This window comes from Podarcis melisellensis, assembly GCF_964234715.1.
Source record: "Podarcis melisellensis genome assembly, chromosome: 2".
Classification (NCBI taxonomy): Eukaryota; Metazoa; Chordata; class Lepidosauria; order Squamata; family Lacertidae; genus Podarcis; species Podarcis melisellensis.
In genome coordinates, this window is record NC_138529.1 from 20,956,788 (window position 1) to 20,984,243 (window position 27,456).

Genomic DNA, 27,456 nt, shown 5'->3' on the forward strand with positions numbered 1-27,456 from the left:
ACTGCATTGCAAAAGGTCGCTGTGCTTATTCTGCACATGCATATTGTGTACTGCTTGCGGTTTGTTGTCCACGCTTTCCCCCCTTTTACACTCACGTATACACCCCATCAACTGTGGTCTACAGTTCATGCATCTGAGGAGCAATCAGAGGAATTAATAAATACTATAAAATCAATACTTCAATAAAGGTATTAATTTGAAAGGTGCCACAACAGTCTTTCGATACAGACACAAAGACTATAACACATCTTCACCTGATGAAGGGGGTTGCAGGCTTGGCTTTATGAAAGCGTATGCCATTACAGCCTAATGCAATGCGTTTGCTGGATGGCAATGACTTCCAGATAAATAGGTGTAAGAATGCAGTGTCATTCTTTAAGGTGCCAAACAGCTCTATTATCGTTTTTGCAAGACACTTTCACGAGACTCTTATAGTCAGTGCTGTTTTTCTTTAAAAAGAGGTGCCGGAACTCAACATGAACGCTTCCCTTGCTGTCAGTGTATAGTGCCACCTCGGTTTACGAACAGTCCTATTTACAAACTACAGTGGTACTTCGGGATGTGAATGGAATCTGTTCCAAAGCCCCGTTTGCATCCTGAATGGAACGTAAGACGCAACGGCACATCTCGCGTTTTGCTGCTTCCGCGCATGACATCATTTTGAGCGTCTGCGCATGTGGCAAAACCCGGAAGTAACACACTCCGTTACTTCCGGCTTGCCGCGGAGCGCAACCCGAAAGTGCTCAACCTGAAGCACATTCAACCTGAGGTATGACTGTATTTGGTTTACGAACTCTGCAAAACTGGAAGTAGTGTTCTGGTTTGTGAACTTTACCTCAGTCTACAAACAGAAGCCGAACGGTGGAAGGGCGCCGGAGGTGGGAGGCTTCATTAGGGAAAGTGCGCCTCGGTTTAAGAACACATTTGGTTTAAGAACGGACTTCCGGAACGGATTAAGTTCAGAAACCGAGGTACCACTGTAGTGGCAATGGCACCCACCTGAGAGGTACCGGAAATGAGTTCTGGAGAGTTCCAGCTGGGAAAAAAGCCTGGCATATAGTTTTAGAGTGCACAGTTAAAGTATGGAATTCAATCCCAACCAAAGGCTCTGACAGCACCAGCCTGGATGGCTTCAAAAGGGGATGAGAACACTTCATGGAGAATAAGACTATAAATTGCTACTTGGCATGATGGCTGTACGCTGCCTCTTGTATGTGGGAGTCTGCAATACTTCTGAATATAATATAATAATAATAATAATAATAATAATAATAATAATAATAATAATAATAATATCAGTTGCTGGAGACCACAGCTCTCCTGTCCTGCTTGCAGTTTTCCCACAGACATCTAATATCCACTGTCAGAACAAGATATTGGACTAGACAGCCACTGGCCTGATCCAGGCTATCCTTATTTTTTTGGGGGGGGGTGTGACAACAACGCTGGGATTTCACTATGTAAATAGCTCCCCCTCCGTATAGTCAAGTGGAAGATTAAACGCACTCTGCAGCGCATATTTACTCAGAAATCCCTTTGTGAGGGTTCCAAAGTGTTCAAAGGATTCTTCCTGCCCTCTCCCCTTTCGAAATGGTTTCAAAATCCAAAGGCAGTGTCTAGCAGATTCGGAATGAAATGTCTCCGCAAGTGCTCAGGAAAAGAATCTGTCAAAATCTTTCTACAATTTCTGCTTTTAGTTAAGTATTTGTTTTTTACTGCCTACACCCCTTAGCGGCCATGGGCAGTGCTGCCATAAGAGGAAGCCGAAATGCTTAACTTTTAATATTTTAATAATTTAATAATAAATACTATTAATATTTTAATGTTGTATTTTAATCTTGTTTTTAAATTGTATTCATTCAACGTGTTTTTATTATTGCTTGTTAGCCGCCCAGAGCCCGGCCTTGGCTGGGAAGGGCGGGGTATAAATAAAAATTATTATTATTATTATTATTATTATTATTATTATTATTATTATTATTATTATTATTATATTTTATTTTTAACGGCGGGAAAAGAAACAAAAAACAGGCTTTAAGCTGCATCTCTGTGTTGACAGCCACACAGACGTTAGCAGGATTCCCCCCAGAACCCACACCTTTTAGGATACCGCACCTTTCCCCCTCTTTCTCGAAACTACCACTAGCCCTTTTAGGAAAAACTCCCGCCAACCCAGAAACGCGCGTGTTCCGCCGAGGGCGCCAGAGCCAATCGGAGGAGAGGGTGGGCGTGGCGAATGGAACGCGGGAAGCAGACTGGGAGGCGGAGGAGGAGCCGTGGAACGGGAAGCGCTCGCATTGTTGCCAAGTTGCTCGGCTTCGCGCGCGGGAAAGAGAACGCAGGAGCGCGGTCAACCGCCGGCGAAAAAAAGATACACCACGTTCCATTTTGCGCCGCGTCGAACGCGCGGGGAGGTTGCAGCTTTCTCCAACTGCGCGGCCGCTGATCAGGGAAGTGCCCCGCCTGGATCTCGCTACTTGCCCCTTCCTTCATTCTTTCCTTCCTTCCTTCCTGCCTGCCCCGATCTCCCTGCGCTCTACGGAGAGGCAAGCTGGGATCCACCCCAGCCAAACCCTCCTCCAATGGAGAACTTCCAGAAGGTGGAGAAGATCGGCGAGGGCACCTACGGCGTGGTCTACAAAGCGAAGAACAAAGTCACCGGGGAGGTGGTGGCGCTTAAAAAAATCCGCCTGGACACGTGAGTGCAAATAATTCCTCGCCAGACACTACCACTCCAAAACAAAACCCTAAAACAAAACCCAATTTTTAAGAAAGAAACTGGGTGGCCTGGCGAGCAAAAATAAAAAATCCCCTTCGCTTGAAGGCGTTGGAAAGAATCTGCAGACGAATCTGCTCCTCTCTTTGCATTAGGAGGAAGAGGAGGAGGAGCCGGGATTTTCTCTTTTGAATGGGTGGGTGACGAGCAAGGGGACTTGGGAAGAAGTTCGCGGCCCTCCCTCCTTCCTGTAACTTCGCGGACGGGGAACAGAACTTCCCTTGTGCGCCGATTCGGTATATATTTAGGGCCGACCTACGCGGAGCGGGAGAGAGCCGTTCCCCTCCCCTCCCGCTCTCTTGGCCTCACTTTCGGAGGGGGGGGGGCTCGTAGTACCTACTCTAATGTTGGGGGGGGGGTTGCCCTCAAGTCGTGGTTCTGCTTGGCTGCAGTGCCCAGTTACTCCGGTTCAGGGTGCTGGACTTATTTTGAGTACACAATTTTCCCTCCCTCTCTCTCTCAAACTTCTGAATTGCAACTTATTGAAAAGTACGATTCTGTTCATACGGATCTGAATGACCCCCTTGCGGCGTTAATTTACTGAGCGATGCTAAAATGTTGGTTATGGCCAGTTACTGCATTGCAAAAGGCCACCGGGCTTATTTTGCACACATTTGAAGTTCTAATCGAATTGTCGGGATGGGACCCTCCATAGGCGTAGCCAAGGGGGGGAGTCAGGGGACAGCTCCCCCCCCCAATCCTCCAAAAGTATTGAAAAGCTTTAAAAATACAGTACCAAATTAACTGAGCTCCGGCCTCCCCAACAGAAGCCTGCCCCCAGTAATTGTGGGATATTTTTTTTCCTATGATCAACACTTTTTGGGTGATCTCCCCCCAAAAAGCTCAACAACTTTTTGCTCCCCCCCCCCGAAAAATCCTGGCTGGCTATGCCCGTGGGATTCTCAGGGTGGTTTATACACACCATAAATTTAAAGAATATTCAACGCATATATGATTTCCCTAAAGAACAGTAGGAACTGTAGTTTCCCCTCCACTGGCATGCAGTTTCCAGCACCTTTAGCAAACTATAGTTCTCAGGATTCTTTGGGAAACGTCACGCACCTTTAATGTATAGTGTGTGTCTTCTTGACAGGGAAGGGAGCCCTTCATTTTGTATCTAGATTTCTTTCCTAGTGGCGCTGGGGCCTCATCTTGATTGTGCTGCTTTCGAAATGGGCAGTCCAGGAGAATCTGGGCTAGAAGAGAACCCTGAATTTCCCCTGAATGCTGTTTGCTGGGAGTCACAAGTGCAGTGAGAAGGTTGTACTCAGGTCTTGCTTCCAGGCTTCCCATAGGCCACTGTGAGGACAAAATGTAGGCTTAGATGGGTCTTTGACTTGATCAAGCAGGACTTTTCTCCTGTTCCCATACTCCTAATCAGTGGTTGGGATTAATTCTTCCAGGCTGGAGAGGAGAGTGTCTCTGAGCATGGGCAAAGTGCTGTTTTTCTTCTGCCTTGGTGTGATCACAGCCTATCCTCATTAATGTTAGAAATTCAGAAGTGTAAGCTAGGTGCTAAATGGCTCCTTAAACCAGGGTTGCAGTTGCCCAGACGGAATGCCTAGTTGCCATTTCCGGGACCAGGCAGCTCGAAAGTCATATTTTTCAGTATAAGAGTTTTTGGTTCCTGAAATTCATTCTGATTGTGCAGATGAAATATAACAGATAGAATTCTACAGGGTGTGTTGCCAGTGTGTGAAAACCGTCAAGATCCAAGGATCACCAGGCACGCACCTCCAGATGGTGGGGATGTCAGGCGTCATCCTGACACCCGGGCATCTTCACGTGGTTGCAAGTGGCTGATAGCCAGGTGCAAAATGCTCTTGGCACCAGGCAAATTTTGAACACTAATCCTCCTATATCTTAAGGTTCTAGGTTTAGGGTGTGCTACTGGCAAAATATGACTTCACACGCGTGGGGCAAAACCTACTCCCTTCCCCACTATTGTGGGTTTAATGTAAACTGAGCAGTCTTGATAAAGGTAAAGGGACCCCTGACCATTAGGTCCAGTCATGGCCAACTCTGGGGTTGCGGCACTCATCTCGCTTTATTGGCCGAGGGAGCCGGTGTACAGCTTCCGGGTGATGTGACCAGCATGACTAAGCCGCTTTTGGCGAACCAGAGCAGTGCACGGAAACGCCATTTACCTTCCCGCCGGAGCGGTACCTATTTATCTACTTGCACTCTGACGTGCTTTCGAACTGCTAGGTGGGCAGGAGCAGGGACCGAGCAATGGGAGCTTACCCCGTCGCGGGGATACGAACCGCCGACCCTCTGATCGGCAAGTCCTAGGCTCTGTGGTTTAACCCAGAGCGCCCCCCGCGTCCCTGAGCAGTCTTGCTACTCTGTGTTTATACAATGCCCAATGTACTGGATTGGAATGAATTACCCTAGATGTACAATCCTATAGCCACCCTTGAGCTATTTCTGTTGAACTCAATGAGACATCCTCTCGATTAGCCACGTTTAGGATTGTGCTGTAGGGTCAACTATTTATATTACTGTTACTTGGGGGTTTAAAACATAGTGAACGTTGCCTGTGATACATTTATAACCCAACCTTACTCTGAAGAAGCCCCACATTGACATACTTGTTTCTTCTTCCTAATTAATTCTCACGACAACTTTTCAGTAGATTAGGCTCGTCGCCCAGTGAATTTAGCTGAATTCATTCTCTGGATTTTCCCTGCCCTTGCCCAACAGCCTACTGACTGTTTAATGCTAAGGCCATCAGGAGGGGAAAACAAGCCCTAAGTTGTTCTTGAAAAGCATGGCCTGAAGTTCCTGGAATCAATAGCAAACTGATGTACAGTGGTACCTTGGGTTAAGTACTTAATTTGTTCCAGAGGTCCGTTCTTAACCTGGAACTGTTCTTAACCTGAAGCACCACTTTAGCTAATGTGGCCTCCCGCTGGCGCTGTGCCGCTGCCCGATTTCTGTTCCTATCCTGAAGCAAAGTTCTTAACCTGAGGTACTTTTTATGGGTTAGCGGAGTCTGTAACCTGAAGCGTATGTAACCTGAGGTACCACTGTAAATAGCTATGTGGACCGCTAACCGCAATGGGTAATTTAAAAAAAATGGGTGCAGGCTTCTCATGTACCTAGCAATGACTGTGGTTTGACATTTTTAGAGGTACATTGTGTTATGCCTGATGTTCACCTCACATTCACGGTAGGTTCAGAAACAGAGCTATGAATCTGGCTGAGATGCTATGGAGTTCATTTTGGCCCCTATGAATTTCACCCGGCAAAGCTAACAGCAAACCATAGTTTAAAGAAATACTGCATACTGGTAGACACAACTCAAATGTCCCCTGTTTTGCACTTCGCTTCCTAGAGCACAGAAGCAAGCCGAGGAAGGAAGCAGCCGGCTTTTAGCGTTGTGTGAATCAGTGTGTACACGCACTGCGTTTCTTCCCAAATAAGCCGTGGCTGGGAGCCAGGGTTTGTTCTTGGTCTCTTGCTTAGGGTTTGTTTCCCTGCTCTAGAAAGGGAGAAGGCCAGTCCCTATGGCTTATGAGCAACATTGCATCCAAACATGATCCCCGGCAGTTGAATTGTTGATCCCGAAAGAGGTTGACCTAACAAAATAGATCAACTTGACTTGTGCTGCGTTCCTTTCCCTTTTGTATAGTAGGCCAGAAGCGCTGATTATTTTATTGGCGTTGCTAATAGATTAATTAGATGCATTAATTGCATATTTGAAAATGTGCCGCTTGAGCTGAGCCTTTGGAGAGAGTTTTCCAGTGCTTGAAGGCACTTGTTAACAGTATGATGAGCATATATTTTTTATTTTAGACATCGATGGGGATACTGTAATTACTTGGTAAACTGAGGCTGTGTGCCATTTACAGAACACTCTGTGCATATTATTATTCCTGACCCCTGTCCCTACTTTTAAGGTATCTCTCTCCCCAAGGAAAACATGGAATGTGCGCAGTTGCTGCCTTTTTTCAGCATTCTGATCTCATGGTTTCCAAACCCCTGCCTCATGGTTTTCAGGGACAAGAAAATGCTGTTTGAGCATAGCATTCTCTTGGCTGTCCATTTGGTCAGGTAGAACTCTTCCTAGCAGCAGTCTGCATTGGTGACTTACGTGCAAATTACCTGCAGTTCGTGGCATGCCCACCTGCCATGCACATGTGAAATCAGGTGCTGGGCAGGTGAAAATGCAGCTGCCAGTTCAGAATTGGGAGCCTCCCACCCCTTCAAACCCTTCTATACTACAATCGTACCTTGGAAGTCGAACAGAATCCGTTCTGGAAGTCCGTTTGACTTCCAAAACGTTTGAAATCCATATCGCAGCTTCTGATTGGCTGCAGGAAGTTCCTGCAGCCAATCAGAAGCCACAGGCGTCCCGTCGAACGTTCGGGTTCAAAAATAGTTCATGAAGCAGAACAGTCCCTTCCAGGTTTCTGACATCCAGGAGCCAAAACATTCGGGAACTAAGCTGTTTGAAAACCAAGGTACAAGTGTATTTGGCAAACCGAATTAGTCGGGGTACATAGCACCACCATAAAAAACAGTTCAGCCAGTGGCATCGCTGCACATTCCAGGAGCTGATTTTATATGATTGAAGGTTAATCAGCTAGGCTAGATTAAGGCCCAGTGCAATGTTGTTTGGGCTTCCGTGTGCAAACTGATTAGACCGCGTGCCTTTGCTGAATAAACGTCCACAGTGGAAAATCCTTTCACCCACGAGTTTTTGATGCCCAGTTTGCCGCATTGAGGGAGCATCTTATTATGTCGTATCAGTGGGTCATGGACACGGCTACTTCCACTCTGTAGCACCTTCTCGGCCCTTCTCACCTTGTTTCCCCTCTTTGTTTGCAGGGAGACTGAAGGCGTCCCAAGTACAGCCATCCGGGAGATTTCCCTGCTAAAGGAGCTGAACCACCCCAACATTGTCAAGTAAGTATGTGGAAGAAAGTTGGCTGAGATCTGTGCTTTGGGAAGGAGTGAGTAGAATGTCTTCCGTTCCAGGCAATTTATTAAGGGTACAACACTCCTTGGAGGTGCCATCCTAACTGCCCATTCTATCCAGTATCTGGTAGCAACTATCAGAGGACGCTTCAAAGGAGATTACATAATAAACAGTAAAACTGTGCAAAGCTACCACTCACCAGTGTTTCTGTTTCTATAAATCTTTGAGGTGCACAGCCAGGGAGTCATTTTGGACTCACAGCTGTCCATGGAGGCACAGGACAATTCTGTGTCCAGGGCAGTTGTCTACCTGCTTCATCTGGTACGCAGGCTGAGACCCTACCTGCCCATTGACTGTCTCACCAGAGTGGTGCATGCCCTGGTTATCTCCCGCTTGGACTACTGCAATGCATTCTACGTGGGGCTAACTTTGAAGGTGACCCGGAAATTGCAACTAATCCAGAATGCGGCAGCTAGACTGGTGACGGAGTCGCTGCCGAGACCACATAACACTGGTCCTGAAAGACCTCCATTGGCTCCCAGGACGTTTCCGAGCACAATTCAAAGTATTGGTGCTGATCTTTAAAGCCCTAAACGACTTTGGCCCTGAAGGGGTGTCTCCACCCCCATCGTTCAGTCCGGACACTGAGGTCCAGCTCCGAGGGCCTTCTGGCGGTTCCCTCCCTGCAAGAAGTGAGGTTATAGGGAACCAGGCAGAGCGCCTTCTCAGTAGTGGCACCCTCCCTATGGAACACCCTCCCATCAGATGTCAAGGAAATAAACAACTATCTGACTTTTAGAAGACATCTGAAGGCAGCCCTGTTTAGGGAAGTTTTTAATGTTGGATGTTTTATCGTGGTTTTAATATTTTGATGGGAGCCACCCAGCATGGCTGGGGAAACCCAGCCAGATAGGTGGAGTATAACTAATATATTATTATTATTATTATTATTATTATTATTATTATTATTATTATTAAGTTTTAAGGGTGTTGCATTATTCCTGGCCAAAAAAATGCCTTCTCATTACTGCTTCCTTATCAAATTCCTTATTTCTTCCTTCCCCGATTCTCCAGGTTGCTGGATGTGATCCACACCGAGAACAAGCTCTACCTGGTCTTTGAGTTCCTACACCAGGACCTCAAGAAGTTCATGGATTCTTCGTCTGCGATCAGTGGCGTAGAGTTGCCCCTTACCAAGGTGACTAGGAGGAGGGCAGGGCTGCTGGGCTATGAAACACGTATGCGTACACACCGTGAATACACTGGCGACGTTGGTTTTTGCTAATGCACAGATTAGTGCAGAAGCGCGATGATGATGATAATAATAATAATAATAATAATAATAATAATAATAAATTTTATTTATATCCCGCCCTCCCCAGCCGAAGCCGGGCTCAGGGCAGCTAACAACAATCAAATATTAAACAGTCAAATAATCACACATTCTAAAAATTTCATTATAAAATTAATTAAAATCAAATTAATGGCAACCGATTAAGCAAAGTTCTGTGCAGGTTGCCAGAGGAGGGAGTCAGGCTGCGCCCTGACCAAAGGCCTGGTGGAACAACTCTGTCTTGCAGGCCCTGCGGAAAGATGTCAGATCCCGCAGGGCCCTAGTCTCTTGCACTCACAGGTTCGCCCTGTTCCTTTTTTGAGGGCGGCTTTGTGTCTGCAGTGGAATGTGTGCACAAGGCCAGCGTTGAAGTGAATGAGGAAACTCCCTGCATGTTCAGGGAGTCTCGTATGTGCATGCATAGAAGGAATGCACCAGTGTGGATAAAGGCTAGATCTTGGATCTTCCTAGAATTGGGTAGCATCTTCATATAGAAATGGGTAAAATAAAGGTGAAGGACCCCTGGATGGTTAAGTCCAGTCAAAGGCGACTGTGGGCTTGTGGTGCTCATCTCGCTTTCAGGCCGAGGGAGCCAGCGTTTGCCCACAGACAGCTTTCTGGGTCATGTGGCCAGCATGACTAAACCGCTTCTGGTGCAAAGGGGCACTGTGACGGAAACCAGAGCGCACGGAAACGCTGTTTACCTTCCTGTCGCAGCAGTACCTATTTATCTACTTGCACTTTTGGCGTGTTTTCAAACTGCTAGGTTGGCAGGAGCTGGGACAGAACAACGGGAGCAGAGGGCCTTCTCGGTAGTGGCGCCCGCCCTGTGGAACGCCCTCCCTTCAGATGTGAAGGAAATAAGCAGCTATCCTATCTTTAAAAGACATCTGAAGGCAGCCCTGTTTAGGGAAGTTTTTAATTTTTAATGCTGTATTGTTTTTAACACTCGATTGGAAGCCGCCCAGAGTGGCTGGGGAAACTCAGCCAGATGGGCGGGGTATAAATAATAAATGATGATGATGGGGATTCGAACCACCGACCTTCTGATCGGCAAGCCTCAGAGGCTCAGTGGTTTAGACCACAGCGCCACCTGTGATAGACATGGGTACAGATTGTATGGTTTAATGTTGTTTTCACACTTTATCCTTCGGTGATGTGTTTTTAAAATGACAAAAAAACCTCCCAACTTGGCTTATAACAAAAGAAGGGCTGGGACACACAATCTGCCCACGGGGGTGGGGGCAGGACTTGGTGTGGCTTGTCCTTGGTTTGCGTAGAGCAGGGGTCAGCAAACTTTTTCAGCAGGGGGCCGGTCCTCTGTCCCTCAGACCTTGGGGTGAGCCGTACTATGTTTTGAAAAAAGAACGAATTCCTATGCCCCACAAATAACCCAGAGATGCATTTTAAATAAAAGGACACATTCTACTCATGTAAAAACACACTGATTCCCGGACCGTCCGCGGGCCGGATTTAGAAGGCGATTGGGCCGGATCTGGCCCCCAGGACTTAGTTCGCCTAACCATAGCGTAGCCTCTACATACTTCAGCAGGCAGGGATTCTGTGGAGGAGTAAATGCACTAGGATCCATGCGAGCCCCAAGGCCAGCTGGGAAGGGAAATGCTCTGTTGGATCTTATAGCAGTCCTTTCTCCTGGGCTGCACTGGGCTGTAAATCCTTAGCCGCCAAGTCTGAGACAAAAAGTGGCAGCAAGGATCGCCTGTGTTGCGAACAGAAAAACCCGGCAACCTAAAAGTACAGTGGTACCTCAGGTTAAGCACTTAATTTGTTCTGGAGGTCCGTGCTTAACCTGAAACTGTTCTTAAACTGAAGCACCATTTTAGATAATGGGGCCTCCTGCTGCCACCACGCCGCCGGAGCATGATTTCTGTTCTCATCCTGAAGCAAAGTTCTTAACCCGAGGTACTATTTCTGGGTTAGCGGAGTCTCTAACCTGAAGTGTATGTAACCTGAGGTACCACTGTCAGGCTGATAATTTGATTGCAACACTTCATACAGCTACAAAATTGCATCTTCATTCAGTGTCAAGTGGCCTACAATATATACAAGGTAACACCAAATAATGTGACTTAAGCAAATTTCCCAGAGTAGGGGATTTTTTAGGTGGTGTATCAAACGGAGAATAATTCAAGCTTGAGGCAACACGCCTTCCAAAATAAGTATTAAGTCCCCAACTCCAGCACAGATGCACCTGGTTATATACATGACTTATTCATATATTTAGCGGTGGATAGGCTGAAAGAAGTTGGTGTTCCAGAGGCAAACTTAAAGCAGACAAATCCAATCCCTTTTCCCGACTTAAAACTTTCTAGGTGTGGCCAGTTCAGGTGACTCAGCAACGGAGATGTCCCCTCCCATCATTAAAATTCATTTCCAAAATGCCGAGATCAAATGAATTTTAATGACGGGAGAGAATTTAGGTCATCTCTGCTTGAGCTGTTGACTCAGCTTAAGTGGCGATACCTCATAGGTTCAAGTAGCAGGAAGGAACTTTGGATGGGTTCCCAGCATTTTAAGCTCTCAGCTGCTGGTGCTGAGGCCAGTTCTCCTGACAGCGAGCTTTTGGTTGGCTCTGTAGGGCTGTTCTCTATCTCTCATCCTTTCTGTCTCTCTTCCCCTAGAGCTACCTGTTCCAGTTGCTGCAGGGACTTGCCTTCTGCCACTCTCACCGCGTGCTCCACCGCGACCTGAAGCCGCAAAACCTCCTCATCAACGCAGAGGGAGCGATAAAACTGGCCGACTTTGGGCTCGCTCGGGCGTTTGGCGTGCCCGTGCGAACCTACACACACGAAGTGAGTGTGCGTCGCTCGCTTGTTTCTGATCAATTTTCTTCCCCCCCCCCCAACTCCCCAAATATTGGTGGAAATAATTGTCTTGGTGCTGCAAGTGTGTAATGTAATGGCACAAATTGGCTTCCCAGAGATTTCCCCCAAAATTGATGGTCCAGGAAGCTCCATATCACTAGTTAGTATTACATAGAGCTGCACCCAAGGTGGATAAAATTCAATGATTTAATAATAATAATAATAATCAAAATATATATATATTTTTAATTTAAAAGGGAATTTTTTTACTTAAATTGGGTTATAAAAAAAAGTTTAACCACGCCAGTTAACAAACATGGAAACAGATGCTATAATGTTACTATTTTAGTTAAATAAATTGTTTAAATTGTTATTAAGGAAATTATTGTTTTTCTCCTTCCAATAAGGTACAGCAAAAGAGTTGTCCAAATATAAGCAGTGAACTTATTAAACCTCACAATAATTTCATAATTATCGGTCTATGTAATTCCAATAGTATAACCCAGGGGTCTGCAACCTGCGGCTCCGGAGCCGCATGTGGCTCTTTTACACCTTTGCCCCAGCTCCGGGGCGGATACTAGCGAGGGGAGGAGGCGCATTGTGCGCCCCGACACTCCCCACTGTGGTGGGCGCTGTACTGGCTGTGATGTCGCATGGGGGCAGTGCGTGCATTAGTCACACACCGTCCCGACGTCACCTTCCTGCCCCCTCGCCCGCCCGCTACATTGTAAGGGGCATGTACGCTGGTCACTGCATTGAAAGGGGGCATGTACGCTGGTCACTGTTTTGAAGGGGAGTGAAGAACACACACACACAAAAAAAAAGGTAACTTGTTAATTTAACGTTTATTTCTATGAGGAGGAGTAATTCTGAAGGGTTGACAAAGAAATAATAAAAAGTGACAAAAAAGTTATTTTTATAATGACGAGTTTTACGGCTCCCAGTTTTTTTTCTTCGGAAACGGGTCCAAGTGGCTCTTTTTGTCTTAAAGGTTGCAGACCCCTGGTATAACCAAATAAGTAATTTTTGATATAACTGAAACATCTACTCAGAAAAATTATTATTCCCAAAATGAAATCTTCTTCTGGTTGTAAATATTAAGATTATACCAGCAAAAATGAGTCTTTCTGTAAAAAAAAATAAAAATGATTTAAATCAAGTCTTACTGACTCGTGATTTAAATCAAATCCATCCTGGGTGTACCTTAAGACAGTTTGGAAGCTTGCTTTGTTTAAAAATGCAGTTCCCAACCTCAAACTGGTGCCAGTAGGTTTGGTTGCATAAACCCTCTTCTCTGGTCATCAATTTGCATCCACACTCTATTCAAAAGGCTTTTGAGCTCTAAAGCTTTAAATGCCTTGGAGTCGGGATACTTTAAGAACCGTCTTTTCTGATAAGAAATTGCCCTGATCGTTCAAGTCCACATCAGAAGCCCTATTGTGTGTTTTAAGATTGGCATAAGTGTCAGTTTGTGGGTGCAGGGCAGAGGACCTCTGAGTCTTCTGGCCCATGTTTTCTTACAGGCACTGAAAACTAGTTTACATGGCTTTCTTAACAACATGATATTAGTACTGTGTTGCTCCTCCCTGTTTACTGATTCGTGGGTTTTCTATGTCTGCCCTGTTTCTCATATTTTAAAGTATATTTATAGATTTTTCAAATTGTGGCAAGATGCTTCTGTTGTACTTTTAGATGGAAAAGTGGATGCTGTTGTTTGATGATTTATTTATGCGAGCTTTTCTACCGGTGGGTATATTAAAACAGATATATATGCAGTTGAGTAGATGGAAATGCCGTAAATCAGTCATCAATAAATAAATCGGCAAACAAAGCAATACTATACATTGAAATCCGCAGGAGAGACAAAAGAAAGCTGCCTCAAGCTGCAGGATTTTCTAATAATAATAATAATAGTAATAATAATAATGTACCACTATATAAATATGGTAAAAAAGGTCTTCAGTAAGCAATGGGCATTTTTTGGACCCAGCATTAGAAAAGCCGTCATTGAGATGCAGCCTGCAAAATGTAAAATGATGCTGTGACTTTCTTATGAGCATAAATCCCTAAAAAACCAAAGCAATGTGGGCATTAATAGTGCTTTAGTTTAACTATTATGATCTAAGGATACATCGTTGCCCAGAATTCCCTATTTAGTTGGCACCTGCTTTGTGCGAGAGAGACAGTTGGTCTGGAGATTTGGATTCCCCCACCCCAGCTGTAATAATAATAATTTTAATAATGTTATTATTCATACCCTGCCCATCTGGCTTGGTTTCCACAGGCATTCTGGGCTGCTGTGAGCAACATGGGAATTTGCACTACAGCACATCAGACCATTGGTTTTCTCTTCTTTGCTATAGGCTACACAGACTGGCAGTGGACTGTTAAGATTCTAGTCAGGGGCCGTTCTCAGCCCTGCTTAGAGATGTCAAGGATTAAATCTGGGATATTTTGTCTGCACAGCTTGTGCTCTGCCACTGAGCTACAGTGGTACCTCGGGTTAAGAACTTAATTCATTCTGGAGGTTCGTTCTTAACCTGAAACTGTTCTTAACCTGAGGTACCACTTTAGCTAGGGGGGCCTCCCGCCGCCAACGTGTGATTTCTGTTCTCATCCTGAAGCAAAGTTCTTAACCCAAGGTACTGTTTCTGGGTTAGCGGACTCGGTAGCCTGAAGCGTCTGTAACCTGAGGTACCACTGTACTGCCCTTGCCCGCAAAAAAATTCTCTTCAGATTATCTTTCAAATAAAATTTGGATAATTAGGGCCTTCTCGGTAGTGGCAGTCACCCTGTGGAACACCCTCCCATCAGATGTCAAGGAGATGAATAACTATAGAACCTCCAGAAGACTTCTGAAGGCAGCCCTGTATAGGGAAGTCGTTTAGTGTGTAATAATAAAAAATAATATTTAACAAAAATACTTAAATTTGTATACTGCCCTATCCCCACAGGTCTCAGGGCAGTTACAATGTAAAATCACAATATAAAATGCAAAATACATAATGTAAACATAAACAACTCAGTAAACACCCCCAACCCAAACCAGCTTGCTCCATCCTCCATATGACAACCCTTTAGATATTTGAAGATGGATATTATCTCTATGTCTCCTCTTTCCCAGGCTAAATGTACCCAGCTCCTTCAACCATTATTATGTTCTTATATCTGTTGGAAGCCACCCAGAGTGGCAACCCAGTCAGATGGGCGGGGTAGAAATAAAATTATTATTATTAATACTATTGTTATTTGCAGTGAGCAACAATATAGGTTGGGGAAAGGGCTACTCTTTTGAAAATAATTCCTGAGTCTTTTAAAGTCAAAACATCCATGTATAGCTGATTTTCTAATAACTGGAAAGCCTCATAGTTGCTGTTTGTTGGACCCTGTGTTTTCTTCGTCAGAAAAAACCTTGGTGGAGGGAATATTTATCCAAGCCTCTCGATTATCCAGTTGTTTTAGCTGTGCACATTCAGGGTAACCCTCCTTATGAAGGAGTTGCTGGTGTGCGCCCCTGTTTTGAATGCTAATCTTGCCTTCATTCACAGGGGCTGGAGTTGCACCTGTAATAAACTGGGACTCCTTCCTGCCAATGGCCTGTAATTTAATTGTACGTATGTATAAAAGGGGGGAAACGGCAACACTGAATTGTCTATGGTGTTTTGTGCTTTACACAAGGTGGTGACCCTCTGGTACCGAGCTCCAGAAATTCTCCTTGGCTGCAAATACTACTCAACAGCTGTAGACATATGGAGTCTGGGTTGCATCTTCGCAGAGATGGTATGTACCTTTTTTCCGGGAGTGAAGCGGGGTGGGCGTGGTGAACGTGGCATCAGCTGGAACAGCTGATCAAAATGAACCCAGCGGTGCTAAGGTTGGAAGGGGCAGCCAGGGAATCTTGAATACAGACCAGGGTCTGAAAGCCCGAAGCAAGTTCTCTTGGGGAGGCAGAGGCAGAAGATGTGAAGCCACACTGTCCTGGAAAGAAGGAGGTACCTCTGGTTACGTACTTAATTCGTTCTGGAGGTCTGTTCTTAACCTGAAGCACCACTTTAGCTAATGGGGCCTGCCGCGGCGCCACTGGAGCACAATTTCTGTTCTCATCCTGAAGCAAAGTTCCTAACCCGAGGTACTATTTCTGGGTTAGCGGAGTCTGTAACCTGAAGCGTATGTAACCTGAAGCGTATGTAACCCGAGGTACCACTGTAATAGATGCAAAAAGTATTGGAAAACTGATGATGCCCTGCCCACACTTCCTTGGTGGGCCTGCATCTCTTGACCCTAAATTGCTCAGGGATGCTACAGGCGGAGACTGTAAATAAACTGGGCCAGAAAAGTTCTGGAATAACCAAAAGTTCCCAGTGTTCACGGGCAAATAGTTTCATAGGGTGGGGAGGGATAATTCATCTCGCTTCTGTATTGGAATCCCAAAGTATAAGCAGGCAGCAAAATGTCATCGAGTTCAGCACATCCACCATACCCTCTAAAAGTTACAATGAAGTACCCAGTTCAAAATGTGTTTACAAGTGCAGGGGGTCATGGCGTCTGAAGCCCAAGATCGGTTGGGAGAAGCCTGTTGCCAGCTCCCACCAGCCCTGACTTCTACCATCCTTGCTGGCACTGGTGAGAATTGGGAGTCCAACCATATATTTGGGGGTGGGATCAGGAGAGCTAATGATTTGGTTTCAGTATAACGCAGCTATGTCATCCCGTTCTCCAGATCTGAACAGTGCGTTCTGGAACTGCAGGAAAAGATTACGGTCATACCTCGGGTTACAGACGCTTCAGGTTGTGTTTTCTCGGGTTGCGGATTGCCGAAACCCGGAAGCACCGGAACGGGTTACTTCCGGGTTTCGGCGGTCGCGCATGCGCAGAAGTGCTAGATCGCGCTTTGCGCAGACACGCTAAATCGCAACCCATGTGTGCGCAGACGCACCGCTGCAGGTTGCGAACGTGCATCCTGCACGGATCACGTTCGCAACCCGAGCGTCCACTGTATTCTACTTCCATCCCTCTGGATCAGTGCACTTCTTGTCCCAGTACAGTGGTACCTCGGGTTACATACGCTTCAGGTTACATACGCTTCAGGTTACAGACTCTGCTAACCCAGAAATAATACCTCGGGTTAAAAATTTGCTTCAGGATGAGAACAGAAATTGTGCTGTGGCGGTGCGGCGGCAGCAGGAGGCCCCATTAGCTAAAGTGTTGCTTCGGGTTAAGAACAGTTTCAGGTTAAGAACGGACCTCCGGAACGAATTAAGTACGTAACTAGAGGTACCACTGTACAACTGCCTGAGCCCAATAATTTCAAATGCTGCTGATGGACGCATATTTACCACCTACTCCCCACCCTCCACCCAGATCCTTAAACACTGCAAGGATTTCTGTCTTCCACATAATCAGTTGCACCCGTGGAACTCTAGTTTCTTCAAAAGTCTGGGGCCCAGCCCCGTTTTAATGCTGTCGGTGTGACATCAGCTTGGGTGCTCACATAAGTGAGCTCTCACGTGTTCCTTTCTGGAGCAGGGCTAGAGCCCTGATCAAATGCTTCCCACTTCCTTGCCTTTTGCCTTGTGAAGAGCTGCTGACGGGATCAGTTGACTTGGCAGCACCGTGTGGGGCAAGCAACCGCTAACATCATCCCCTTTCCCTGGGGCAGAAACCGCCAGAGAACTGGCAGAAGGGAACAGAAGGGGATCTGTTGTGGATTCACCTTTTGAGATGGCAGCACTGCTCAAGGCGACGATGCTTCCCTTTCCTGTGGGGTGGGGGCAGCTGAGCATTTGTACTCCGGAGATGAGTGCAGAACTGTCTTGCACGCAGCTCATGCCAAGGGCTGTGCGTCACGGAGGGAGGGACTTGTGGAACGATTCCCATGGGAGCTTTCTGGGTCAGATATCTTTCCTCGGTCTTAGGTGGTCTGGATCGCCTGGCAATCTTGGTTTCAGCATCTTACAAGGCTGTTAGCCCTTGTAAGTAGTACCAGGATCAAAAATGCCTTTTAGTTTACTAGCTGCTTTTCCGTCCGGTAAATGAGGCTTACATAACAATACGTAAATAATGCAACAAAGAAAAACAGTTGTGTACAAGTGGCAGCACTAAAAAAGCCAAATGGAACCTAAAAGCGGCAGGTCAGAAGACGAAAAGCAGATCAAAGCAGTTATATAAAAAAGGTTACAGCTTAAAAGATCGCTTTTTTAATAAACCTGTTGCTTGGGTTTCATGTAAAGAAATACGCTGTGAAAAAATGTGATAAGCATTCAGTCAATTGATAGGTATGATTAGAACTCTGCAGGCTATCCGAAAAGATCAATGTAGCAGCAGCATAATCGAATGTTCAGGAAATAAGAAATTAAATAATTTGAGAATGGCCTTTTGCTACAACCTGTCAAACTATTTATGTGACTGGCAGCTGCTCTCTGGGTGTTGGATGGAAACAAGGTCTTTCCCGTCATCTTCTCCCAGATCCTTTTAACTGGGAGGTGCAGAGAATCAAGTCTAGGATCTTCCGCACTCAAAGCACTGAGCTATGTTGTTATTCCTGCAGTGGAGTTAGGTAGGGAGGGGGCAGGTGGGCCTTCCTGGGCAGGGCGTTTCAGAGATTAGTGGTCATTCCAAAGGAAGCTGTACTTAGTGCATTACTTTTATTTCACCTTAATAACTGAGGATCCACGTAAGGCTGCTGATCTCAGAAAGTGGGAAGTATACGTGGAAGAAGAGACCGTGCCCAGGCAGTTTAAGACTTATTTAAGGTTATTTACCCAGTTTGTGCCCTGTCCAGAAGTACATTGGAAGCCAGTGCAGATAGGTCTGACTTGGAGCTATATACTCCCTTTGAGTCTGTTCTTACTAATAGAGAAACAGCAGTCTGCATTAGCTGCAGCTTCTGATACGTTTTGATGAGTAGCTCAACACAGAACACATCACAGTAGTCCAGCAGAGAATCTGGTTAGACACAGATCTGCTCTATTTTTGTGGCCTTGAAATAGTGACAGCCCAAGTGGGTTTCTTTTCTTTCGTTCTCTGCACTCTTCCTGTGATTGTAGGGGAGGCTAAGCACAACTGAGAAAACCTCCCTGCCTATAAATGAATAAAGGATTGTAGATTTCCTGCTACTGCTGCTTCACCTTCGGAGTTAACTTATTACAGCAACCTCCAGTAGAAGTTCTCATAATAGCAATAATAATAATTTATGATTTACAGTCTATGCTGCCCACTCTAGGCAGCTTCCAGCAAAATAAAATAGAAAACGACCTCAAAGATTCAAAACTTTCCCTGAATAGGGCTGCCTTCAGATGTCTTCTGAAAGTCAGATAGTTGTTTATTTCCTTGACATCCGATGGGAGGGCGTTCCACAGGGCAGGCGCCACTACCGAGAAATGCTCAAGAGTGATTTACATAAAACGTGTGGGGAATGCTGGATCCCGTCAGCCCCAGCCAGTGTAGTCACTGGCCAGAAATGTTGGGAACTGTGGTCCAGGAAGATCTGCAGGGTGACAGGTCCTCCCACTGTAAAAGGTAAATGTCTGGCCCAATAGCTTCATGGGTGAGTTGGGATTTGAACTCGCTTCTCTCCAGTCCTGATTACTACACCCTGCTGAGTCCCTTGAGCACAATAGTTTTATGCCAGCCATGAGAGGAACGAGGCGTGGCTGGCTGAAGGAAGGAAGGTACCGTATTTTTCACTATAAGACGCACCAAACCACAAGACGCACCTAGTTTTTGGAGGAGGAAAACAAGAAAAAAATATTCTGAATCTCAGAAGCGAGAACAGCAAGAGGGATAGCTGCGCAGCGAACGCAGCAATCCCTCTTGCTGTTCTGGCTTCTGGGATAGCTGTGCATTCGCTCCATAAGACGCACACACATTTCCCCTTACTTTTTAGGAGGGAAAAAGGGAGTCTTATAGAGCAAAAAAATACGGTATTTCATGGCACCGGGATTCTGAACTATCTTCCTCCTGCCAACAGATAACCCACAGAGCCCTCTTCCCTGGGGACTCGGAAATTGACCAGCTCTTCCGCATCTTCCGCACCCTCGGCACGCCGGACGAGACTGTGTGGCCAGGTGTCACCTCTATGCCCGACTACAAATCCAGCTTTCCCAAGTGGGCCCGACAGGACTTCAGTAAGGTTGTGCCGCCTCTAGATGAGGAGGGCAGGAAACTCCTAGCGGTGAGTTAGCAAGGCAGCGTGGACAGAGTCTCAACAGCTTTAGGGGGGAAAGGGCGTTGAGCATTAGCAAATATCCAGACCACTGGGATGAGAGCATTTGCTCTGTGCATGTCTTCAGCCCCTCCCCCCCCCCCAAGTCATGGATCATTTCCTGGAGTAAAGTTCGATAAGTGGAATTCTGGCTTTTTAGAAAGATTTGAGTATGCATTCCCATGCAAGTGTCTATATCTCGCAGAGCTTAAGCCCAGTAATCCTTAGGAAGTGGCATACGCCTGCCATTGCTTTCAGAATGATGCATTGGCAGTCCTGGCTTTCGATCTGCTTTAAACACCACTTTTATTTTATTTTTCACCTATAAAATCAGATTTCCGCACCAAAAGAAATATAGCAGATATAGCAGTCCAGTGAAGACTGAATTTTTCCCCGAAGACATTGGCTTCTGCCTGTTCTCTCTGCTTGTCGCCATATTTGCGAGCTTGCTTGTTCCTAAACTGTTTCAGATTTTGGTTATCCATTATCTCCTGGGCGCTTGTTATCTTCTGATTTTGGCAAATAATCAAGAAATTTTAGCAGTCAATGTGTATTCATTCCCTATTCTCAATTAGACCAACATCTTTAACATCTCCAAATAACAAAATGTGAGGGTGCATGGGTAAAGTGTAGCCCGTTATTTCTTCGTTTTCCAGTATTCTCCCATCATTTTTTGAATTTAGGACACATCCAGAATATATTCCACATCCCACTGCTTTCACCTTTACACCTCACACTCTGTTGTATATACTGTATCTGATTAAAATGTATCAGTGGTAGGTACCGACGGAAGAAAAACTGCCTATATACTTAACCTCTGTCTATTTCTGGACCTCCTTACCTATAACATCCTAGCAGGGGCTGATGGGAAATGTAGTCCAAGAACATCTGGAGGGAACCAGGTTCCTCACTCCTGCTTTCTGACATTTTATTCTTGTTGCTGCAAACACCTCCTTCCTATATTTCACCACCTCCCTGTTCTCAGTCCTGTTTTTGTTTTGAGTTCAGTCCCTGCTTTTGCTTCTGGGGTAACATCTGTGTCCCACTACACAGACTGTATCATGGTGTCTCATGTGAAGGACCGAGGAGAGTTGGCTGCCCGTTCTTGGGCACCCTGCGTGCCGCTAACTCTTTGCTTCTTTTCCCCTTTAGCAAATGCTGCATTACGACCCCAACAAGAGGATCTCGGCCAAGACCGCGCTCAACCACCCCTTCTTCCGGGATGTCACAAAAGCCGTGCCACACCTCCGCCTGTGAGAGGAGAGTGGTGCCAACAAGCCTGCCCTCCGGCAAACTCAGCAGCCCGTCCCGTCTTGGATTGCGCCAGGTGCCTGCACTTAGAAAAGACTTTTCTCAACTTCACCCTGAATGGAAAACTGGAGGTCCAGCCCACACCTTTGGGGTTGTTTTATATTTACTCCTGGGTTTATTTTAAAGTACTAGCTGAGTGTGAAGGGTGCCTTTCCATGAGAAGAGAGGCAGAAGCCCCCAGAGCCAGCTGCCGCAGGAAGTCTTAATTACTCAGGAGGCTATAGTGTCATTCCTTTTTTAAAAAAAAAACAACCCAGGATTTCTGTCTCTCTTCCCTTGGTAACTTTTACAAAGCGTCTTCTGTACTGTCGTGACTCGCTCAATTCCAGCTTCCTCTGCAAAGGTCAGCTGTGCATTTGTTTGAGCGGTCCTTGCCTCCAGCAGCCAGAGATGGCGTCTTTCTGATTTGGATCATGGGTATTGGTTGGTGCTTGCATGATAAAGTCCTCCTGGTGCCGGCAGAGGTGCTCACCATTTCCTTTCAGATGGGATCCTCAATGAGGACTATGCACTTAACTATCCACTTTTCACAAGCAGGAAGATTTCCTTTTGTTAAGGAGCTGGGTAATGCCTGCAATATGCGAACGTGATATTCCTCATTGCACCAGTGATAGCAGTCAAAAGTCTGGTAGCCTTTTCCTGATGGACCGTAGTTTGTGATGCTTGCTGGTTGAAGCCCACAAGAAGCCCTTGGAAAAAGAAGTGGGACTGTCAAAGCTCATAAGAACACCTTGCTAACCAGCCACGTGACCACTGTATGTTCATTGGGGTTAATGGGCATTACCCTATCCACTTTACAATATCTTACTGTCTTGTCTCCTGTACATGCCTTTCTGGTCTGTGGCACTGAGTCACAGGCTTTCCATCTGTGTGGGTGGGTGGCCGATTTAATGACAGAAGGTGGGAAACTTTCAGTTCATTGCTCTTTGGGCTCAAACTTATTTTTGGTAAACTAGCAAAGCCCTCAGCTGGAATGGATCTGCCAAGTAGCTTTGTCTTCAAGCAGTGTGTTGTGTGAAAATAGATAACAAAAATTGTGTGTGAGTGCTTGTTAATTTTTTGAAGTTCAGGTGTGAGAATATTAAAGGGATAAAATTGCAGTTATTTCTCCTCTCCCCTCTTGTATTTTAGCCAAAATAATGCAACTCCTACCTTCAGTTAGGAAATTATTATTTGTGAACTGCACTGTTCCAAGCTGCAAATGTCAACACCGCTATCTTTGTGCTACTATGCCTTGAAGGCACTCAGACCTCTCAGGTTATTTCAGTGAAATGCAAGGAATAGATGTGATTTGAGGTGCAGACAAACATTTAATCTATGGGCGGAAATCTAAACTTTCAAAACTGATTAGTTTCTTATAAATTACATGTGATGAACTAGAATTCTAATCTTTTAGAACTAGTGCAATTGGTAGAGATCACTCAGTCACCTGGATTGAGCTAGTTATAAAAGTTTGTCTGCAGAAAGCAAGATTCACTAAATATGAACTATGAAACCCAAAAGGCAGCCTGCTCAGTGCACTGGTGCTGCAATAACTTGAATCATCTAAACAAAGTCTCTTTGCCTTCTCTATAGTAAACTTTAAAGGTGTTTTTCTAGTTGTTTTGGCAAATCCCACTTACCAATGAATAGTGTGATGGGTCCAAAATGAGAGACTTCTGTAAAGCAAGGGATCATATCTTATTTCTGTAAGGTTTTCATTCCTTTTTTGTAACTTAAGAGGTATGTTGGAGCGATATACACATTTTCTACAAGAAAATGTGTTCTGTGAAGTAACATTGCCTATTTTTCAAATTCAGTGAATATTGAAGGAGGGGAGTTACCCCTTCGTCATAAGCCATAATCTAGTCTTCATTCATGGATGAAATGTCTGGTGCTTTGGGTCTAGATTAAGGCTTACTTTTATCTATTCTTAGATATATTCTCTCTATGAACAACTATTCTGTATAAAGACAACATACTAACCTGGCAGACGTGAATGGGTCTTCATTGAGAAAGTGTGGCATTTCGGTTCCATTAAGCTGAAAATGTGCTAGCTGTGGATAACTTTAAAATGCCAGCAATACACCATCCAAAAAATGTCAAGGTAGAAAGGGTTTTATTCCCCTCCCCGTAGCACTATGCATATGCAATATTTAGAAGTGATACTTTTTTCTTCTCTCTTCCACCTCCCCTTCATCTTTCGGACTAGAAGATGTTTATATATTTATAAGGCTGTTGTTGTTTTTAAAAAAGAGTTCTGGTTTTGTATAGAACTTGTTAGTCTAAGCACCTTGTAATTAAACTTTTTTAAGGAAAAAATATTTTTGTCCTTTTCTTGGTAGCTCTTTGCAAGACAGATGTTTCTAAAATATTGTGGCACTAGTACATTTAACTCATTAAAATATCTGTAATTTTTTATACATGCGACTATGCTCTTGAATAATTTTTTTCTATTTTGTCGTTGGTCTCATGTGAGCTGGGGATTCTTGCCTAAGCCTAATGTGGTAAAAGACGTCTAGACTGTTTATCTGCCCTGCACTCCACTGCAGGATCTAGTACAGTGGTACCTCGGGTTACAGATGTTTCAGGTTGTAGACTCCGCTAACCCAGAAATAGTATCTTGGGTTAAGAACTTTGCTTCAGGATGAGAACAGAAATCCTGCGGCGGCGGGAAGCCCCATTAGCTAAAGTGGTACATCAGATTAAGAACAGTTTCAGGTTAAGAACGGACCTCCGGAACGAATTAAGTTATTTTCTTTTCTTTTTTTTTTCTTTGGTGGCCCGTACGGGGAACGAATTAAGTTCTTAACCTGAGGTAGCACTGTATGTTGTGCTGGTGTTGCAAAGTTACATTGTGGCTCATCCACAACATGAGCAGACACACAAAGAAATTGTGTCTTTCTGCAACCAATGTTTGTGTGTGTGATACTTCCGTGAAAGCCCAACAGGTGATTTGCTTTTGCCTCAACCAGCAGCTTGGGGATTAAAAGAACTACTTCTTTGGCGATCACACGTAGCCGAGTAATATTGTCTTCCATGAACACAGTTTTAACAATGAGTCCGTAAGTGACTTTGGAGGCCAATTCTGGATCCATGTGTCCTTCCACAGTGGGGACATAGGTTTCTGGGTGGCAGTTGATCACGGTGAGGGTTTGCCAAGTGTGCCTTCCTCTTAGCACATTTTTCCCATTCGGCCTGAGTTTGAGTGTCTTCAAACCCCATGAAACCTTTGGTAAAGACTGTTCTCCATCTGGAGCGCTCGCAGGCCAGTGTTTCCCAATTGTCAGTGTTTATACTACATTTTTTAAAGATCTGACTTGTCTTTAAACCTCTTTTGTTGACCACCAGCATTACGCTTTCCATTTTTAAGTTGGGAATAGAGTAGTTGCTTTGGAAGACGAAATAAAGGAAATAGAGAGAGTAGGGCCACGTGGTCCCTGAGAATCCTGGGCACCCTTGAGGGTCATCTAGTCCAACCCGAGGAAGTCCCTCAGAAGTAGCTGCCATTGAGCCCAGTGGGACTTGCTCCCTACTACGCGCCTCCAGAGTCAAGGGTCACAACGCTCCCAGGTGCCCCTCCCCCCGCTCCCCCTCAGACTGCCGCTCAAGGGGCAGCTCGCTTCTCACTGGCTAGCGCCGATAGCGTAATCGCTGGTTGGGCCAAAAAAGTTGAGGCCACGCCCGCCAACGCGCTTGTCAATCAATCCTCCGCTTCTCGCCGAGGACGTCTGGCCCTCGGATTGGACGCTGCCTACTGAAGCCCCGGGTTATAACTGGTTGGAGATGCCAGAGCGCTCCTCCCCGCCAGGTCACCTTATTTGTTGTTTATGAAACCTCCTGAATCGGAGGCCTTCCTACTGGTTCGCTCCCTCATCAGTTAGAGAGATACCCCGCCCCTCCTCTAGGCCAGCTGCTTTTCAATTGGCCATCCCGCCTCCTCTAACGCCATTGGCGGGGGAGCTTACTGCCCATCCTTCCCTTCGCCGGGTCGCGATTAGTCAGCCGGGGCCTGGGTGCGGTTTTGCGCGGCGCGATTGGTCGGGAGGGCGTGACCGGTCCCCAGGTGCCCGGCGCTGATTGGCTCGGGTCGCAGACTAAGCCCTGCCTTCCGGCGCAGAGGTGGGTTCGGTTGAGCTAGTTTGTTTGTGTGCGAGGCAGACGGGGGCCGAGAAGAGGGGGGGCCCCGAGTCGGAGCCGCCTCAGGTACCCACAGGAGGGCGGGGGGCGAGAGGCTCGGGCCTTGGCGGTTGTCCGGGTTACCTGAGCGAGTGTCCTCGCCGAGTGGAGCGTGGTTGCCGGGGGTTCCCTCGGAGAGGTGGTTGCCTGGCTACCCCCGGGGGGTGGGGTGGGGAGAAGTCGGGCCCTTCGGGTGGGAAGGGGTGGCGAAGTGCCTCACCGGGGCGCCCGGGCCTGCGCTGAGGGAGCGGGGAAGAGACCGAGTGGAGGATCCCTGGCGTGGGGGGGGGTGGAGGGGGGCTTGGTCGGGGGGGGCAGGGCTGCCCTCTCCCTCCCCCCTCCTTTGGCCACGAAGGGTGGGCGACCCGTCCCGCTGAGTCTGCGAAGGCATGGAGGACCCACATGAGATGGGGGGTGGAGGCGGAAGGGCCTTGGCACCCTGGGCAGTCGGATGGCGAGGCGCGCTTGCTTCACTCTGGGGTCTGGCGACAGGGTGAGGATCTCCAGAGGCCATCAGGGGCTGTATGTGTGGGGAGGGGGGGGGAGAGGAGCATCTTGTCCCCCAATAATGTGCTTTTAATGTGTCTTTTTTATTACTGAATGTAGGTGGTGTTATAGGGATTCTCAAGCATGGAATAAATGTTGGTGGCTAGCCATGGCTGAGGTATTTGGACAGGCTCCTTTTTGAAACGTGGAAGCAAAGGTGGTTGCTCGGGTGAAAAGTGTAGGCTTTGCAATGCCAAAGGTCCAGGGTTCAGTCCCTGCCCTCTCCCGAGTAACCCCTGGGAGCCACCGCTAGTCATTGTCGAGGCAGATGGTCCAGTGGTGTGACTCTGTGTAAATTGGTTTCTTGTTTCCCTGTGTGGTGGAGCAGAGCTTAGATGGGCCCGGACTGTGGTAGGAAGTCAAGGGGGCTGATACTTGGGGTGCATTTAATAGCCTTTGTGTGTATTGCTGTGTCTTCTGTAAATTCGATACTGTGGCTACCCTTGCGTTGAAAGTATTGGCAGGGCTTACTTTACAAGTCTTTATTTTGATGGCAATAGTTTAAGAAACATTGGCCGCTGCAACATAGGCTGCACGCTTCCATGGTCTCTCACTTTTATTCTTGAAATCTCGAGCTGGATACACTGCTGTGGGCTGCCCATATCAAAGTCTTCAAGCCTGTTTCTTGTATTATGAAGGTGGTACTTTTGTAGCACCACCACCTTGTGAAATTGCAGCTGCCCTAGTTTTTGCTAGTTGTCATGTGACCTGAGTACAGTTGCTTGACCTGTTGAAGCTGCTATCCTTAGTCCATCATGTTTTGTCAGTGCTGGAGCATTTCTGCCTTCCCATAGTACCTCGGTTTCCTTTTTTCTCTCCCTTGGGCTCCTTAATCCAGAATTTCTTTCTTCGGTGTAGTCACCTGGGAGAGGCAAAGTTATTTGATTATTGTTGCTTTTCAAAGCAAAGCCACCTATTGTGTGATTAGCATCCACAGGGAGTCTTTGATTCTGTTTAAATTCAGGGTTCTAGTTAGGCATGTGTGATGCTTCTACTAATCCTTGTAATTATCCCCTGGATATTCAGGAGATGGGCACATTAGGGATTCATAGATATTTCTCTACTGTAAGGGGTTTATAATCGCTTCTTACAGCTTGACTTTATTAAAAATGTATTGGGGTAGGCAAACTGCCCAGAGAACAGAATGAAATAAAAATAGGTTCCTTGTTGATGCAGTATGAAAAGTAGAGAGAGCTGGTTGGAAGTACGCTAATGTGTCCTCAACCCATAAGGCTTAATGGGGGTCTTTTATATGGTGGAAATTTGCAGGTGTTTAAGCTGAAATTGTAAAAACGAAGTCATGTGCTCAGCACCTTTAGATAAAGTGATTGATTACTTTCACATGTGACATTATATACTGATTATTTAAGAACTGACATG

The 27,456-nt window shown here is 46.1% G+C and overlaps 2 protein-coding genes across 7 annotated transcripts in view; both read left to right on the forward strand.

The window, feature by feature from the left end:
- Positions 1 to 2,259: 2,259 nt before the first annotated feature.
- On the forward strand, positions 2,260 to 23,770 carry CDK2 (cyclin dependent kinase 2). Its single transcript, XM_081898949.1, has 7 exons — positions 2,260 to 2,698; positions 7,610 to 7,687; positions 8,775 to 8,898; positions 11,676 to 11,846; positions 15,537 to 15,638; positions 19,828 to 20,031; positions 21,214 to 23,770. Exons 1-7 carry the CDS (start codon positions 2,583 to 2,585, stop codon positions 21,316 to 21,318), a joined length of 900 nt encoding a protein of 299 aa, XP_081755075.1. The 5' UTR covers positions 2,260 to 2,582; the 3' UTR covers positions 21,319 to 23,770.
- Positions 23,771 to 25,461: 1,691 nt separating this feature from the next.
- The window catches only part of RAB5B (RAB5B, member RAS oncogene family), a 28,084-nt gene continuing 26,089 nt past the window's right edge, over positions 25,462 to 27,456 (forward strand). For 2 of the 6 annotated variants that reach the window (XM_081899014.1, XM_081899016.1), the window contains exon 1: positions 25,462 to 25,557. The gene's annotated coding sequence lies outside the window, so the exon portion shown is untranslated. Of the gene's footprint in view, positions 25,670 to 27,456 lie in introns of all 6 variants that reach the window. The other 4 variants (XM_081899012.1, XM_081899013.1, XM_081899015.1 and 1 more) reach the window with 3 other exon arrangements.

Excerpts from the sequence above, each read along its gene's own strand:
- CDK2 (XM_081898949.1), top strand. The coding sequence starts at position 2,583 with ATGGAGAACTTCCAGAAGGTGGAGAAGATCGGCGAGGGCACCTACGGC. Across the intron at positions 8,899-11,675 it reads TAGAGTTGCCCCTTACCAAG|AGCTACCTGTTCCAGTTGCT; the intron begins GTGACTAGGAGG and ends CTCTTCCCCTAG. Across the intron at positions 11,847-15,536 it reads TGCGAACCTACACACACGAA|GTGGTGACCCTCTGGTACCG; the intron begins GTGAGTGTGCGT and ends GCTTTACACAAG.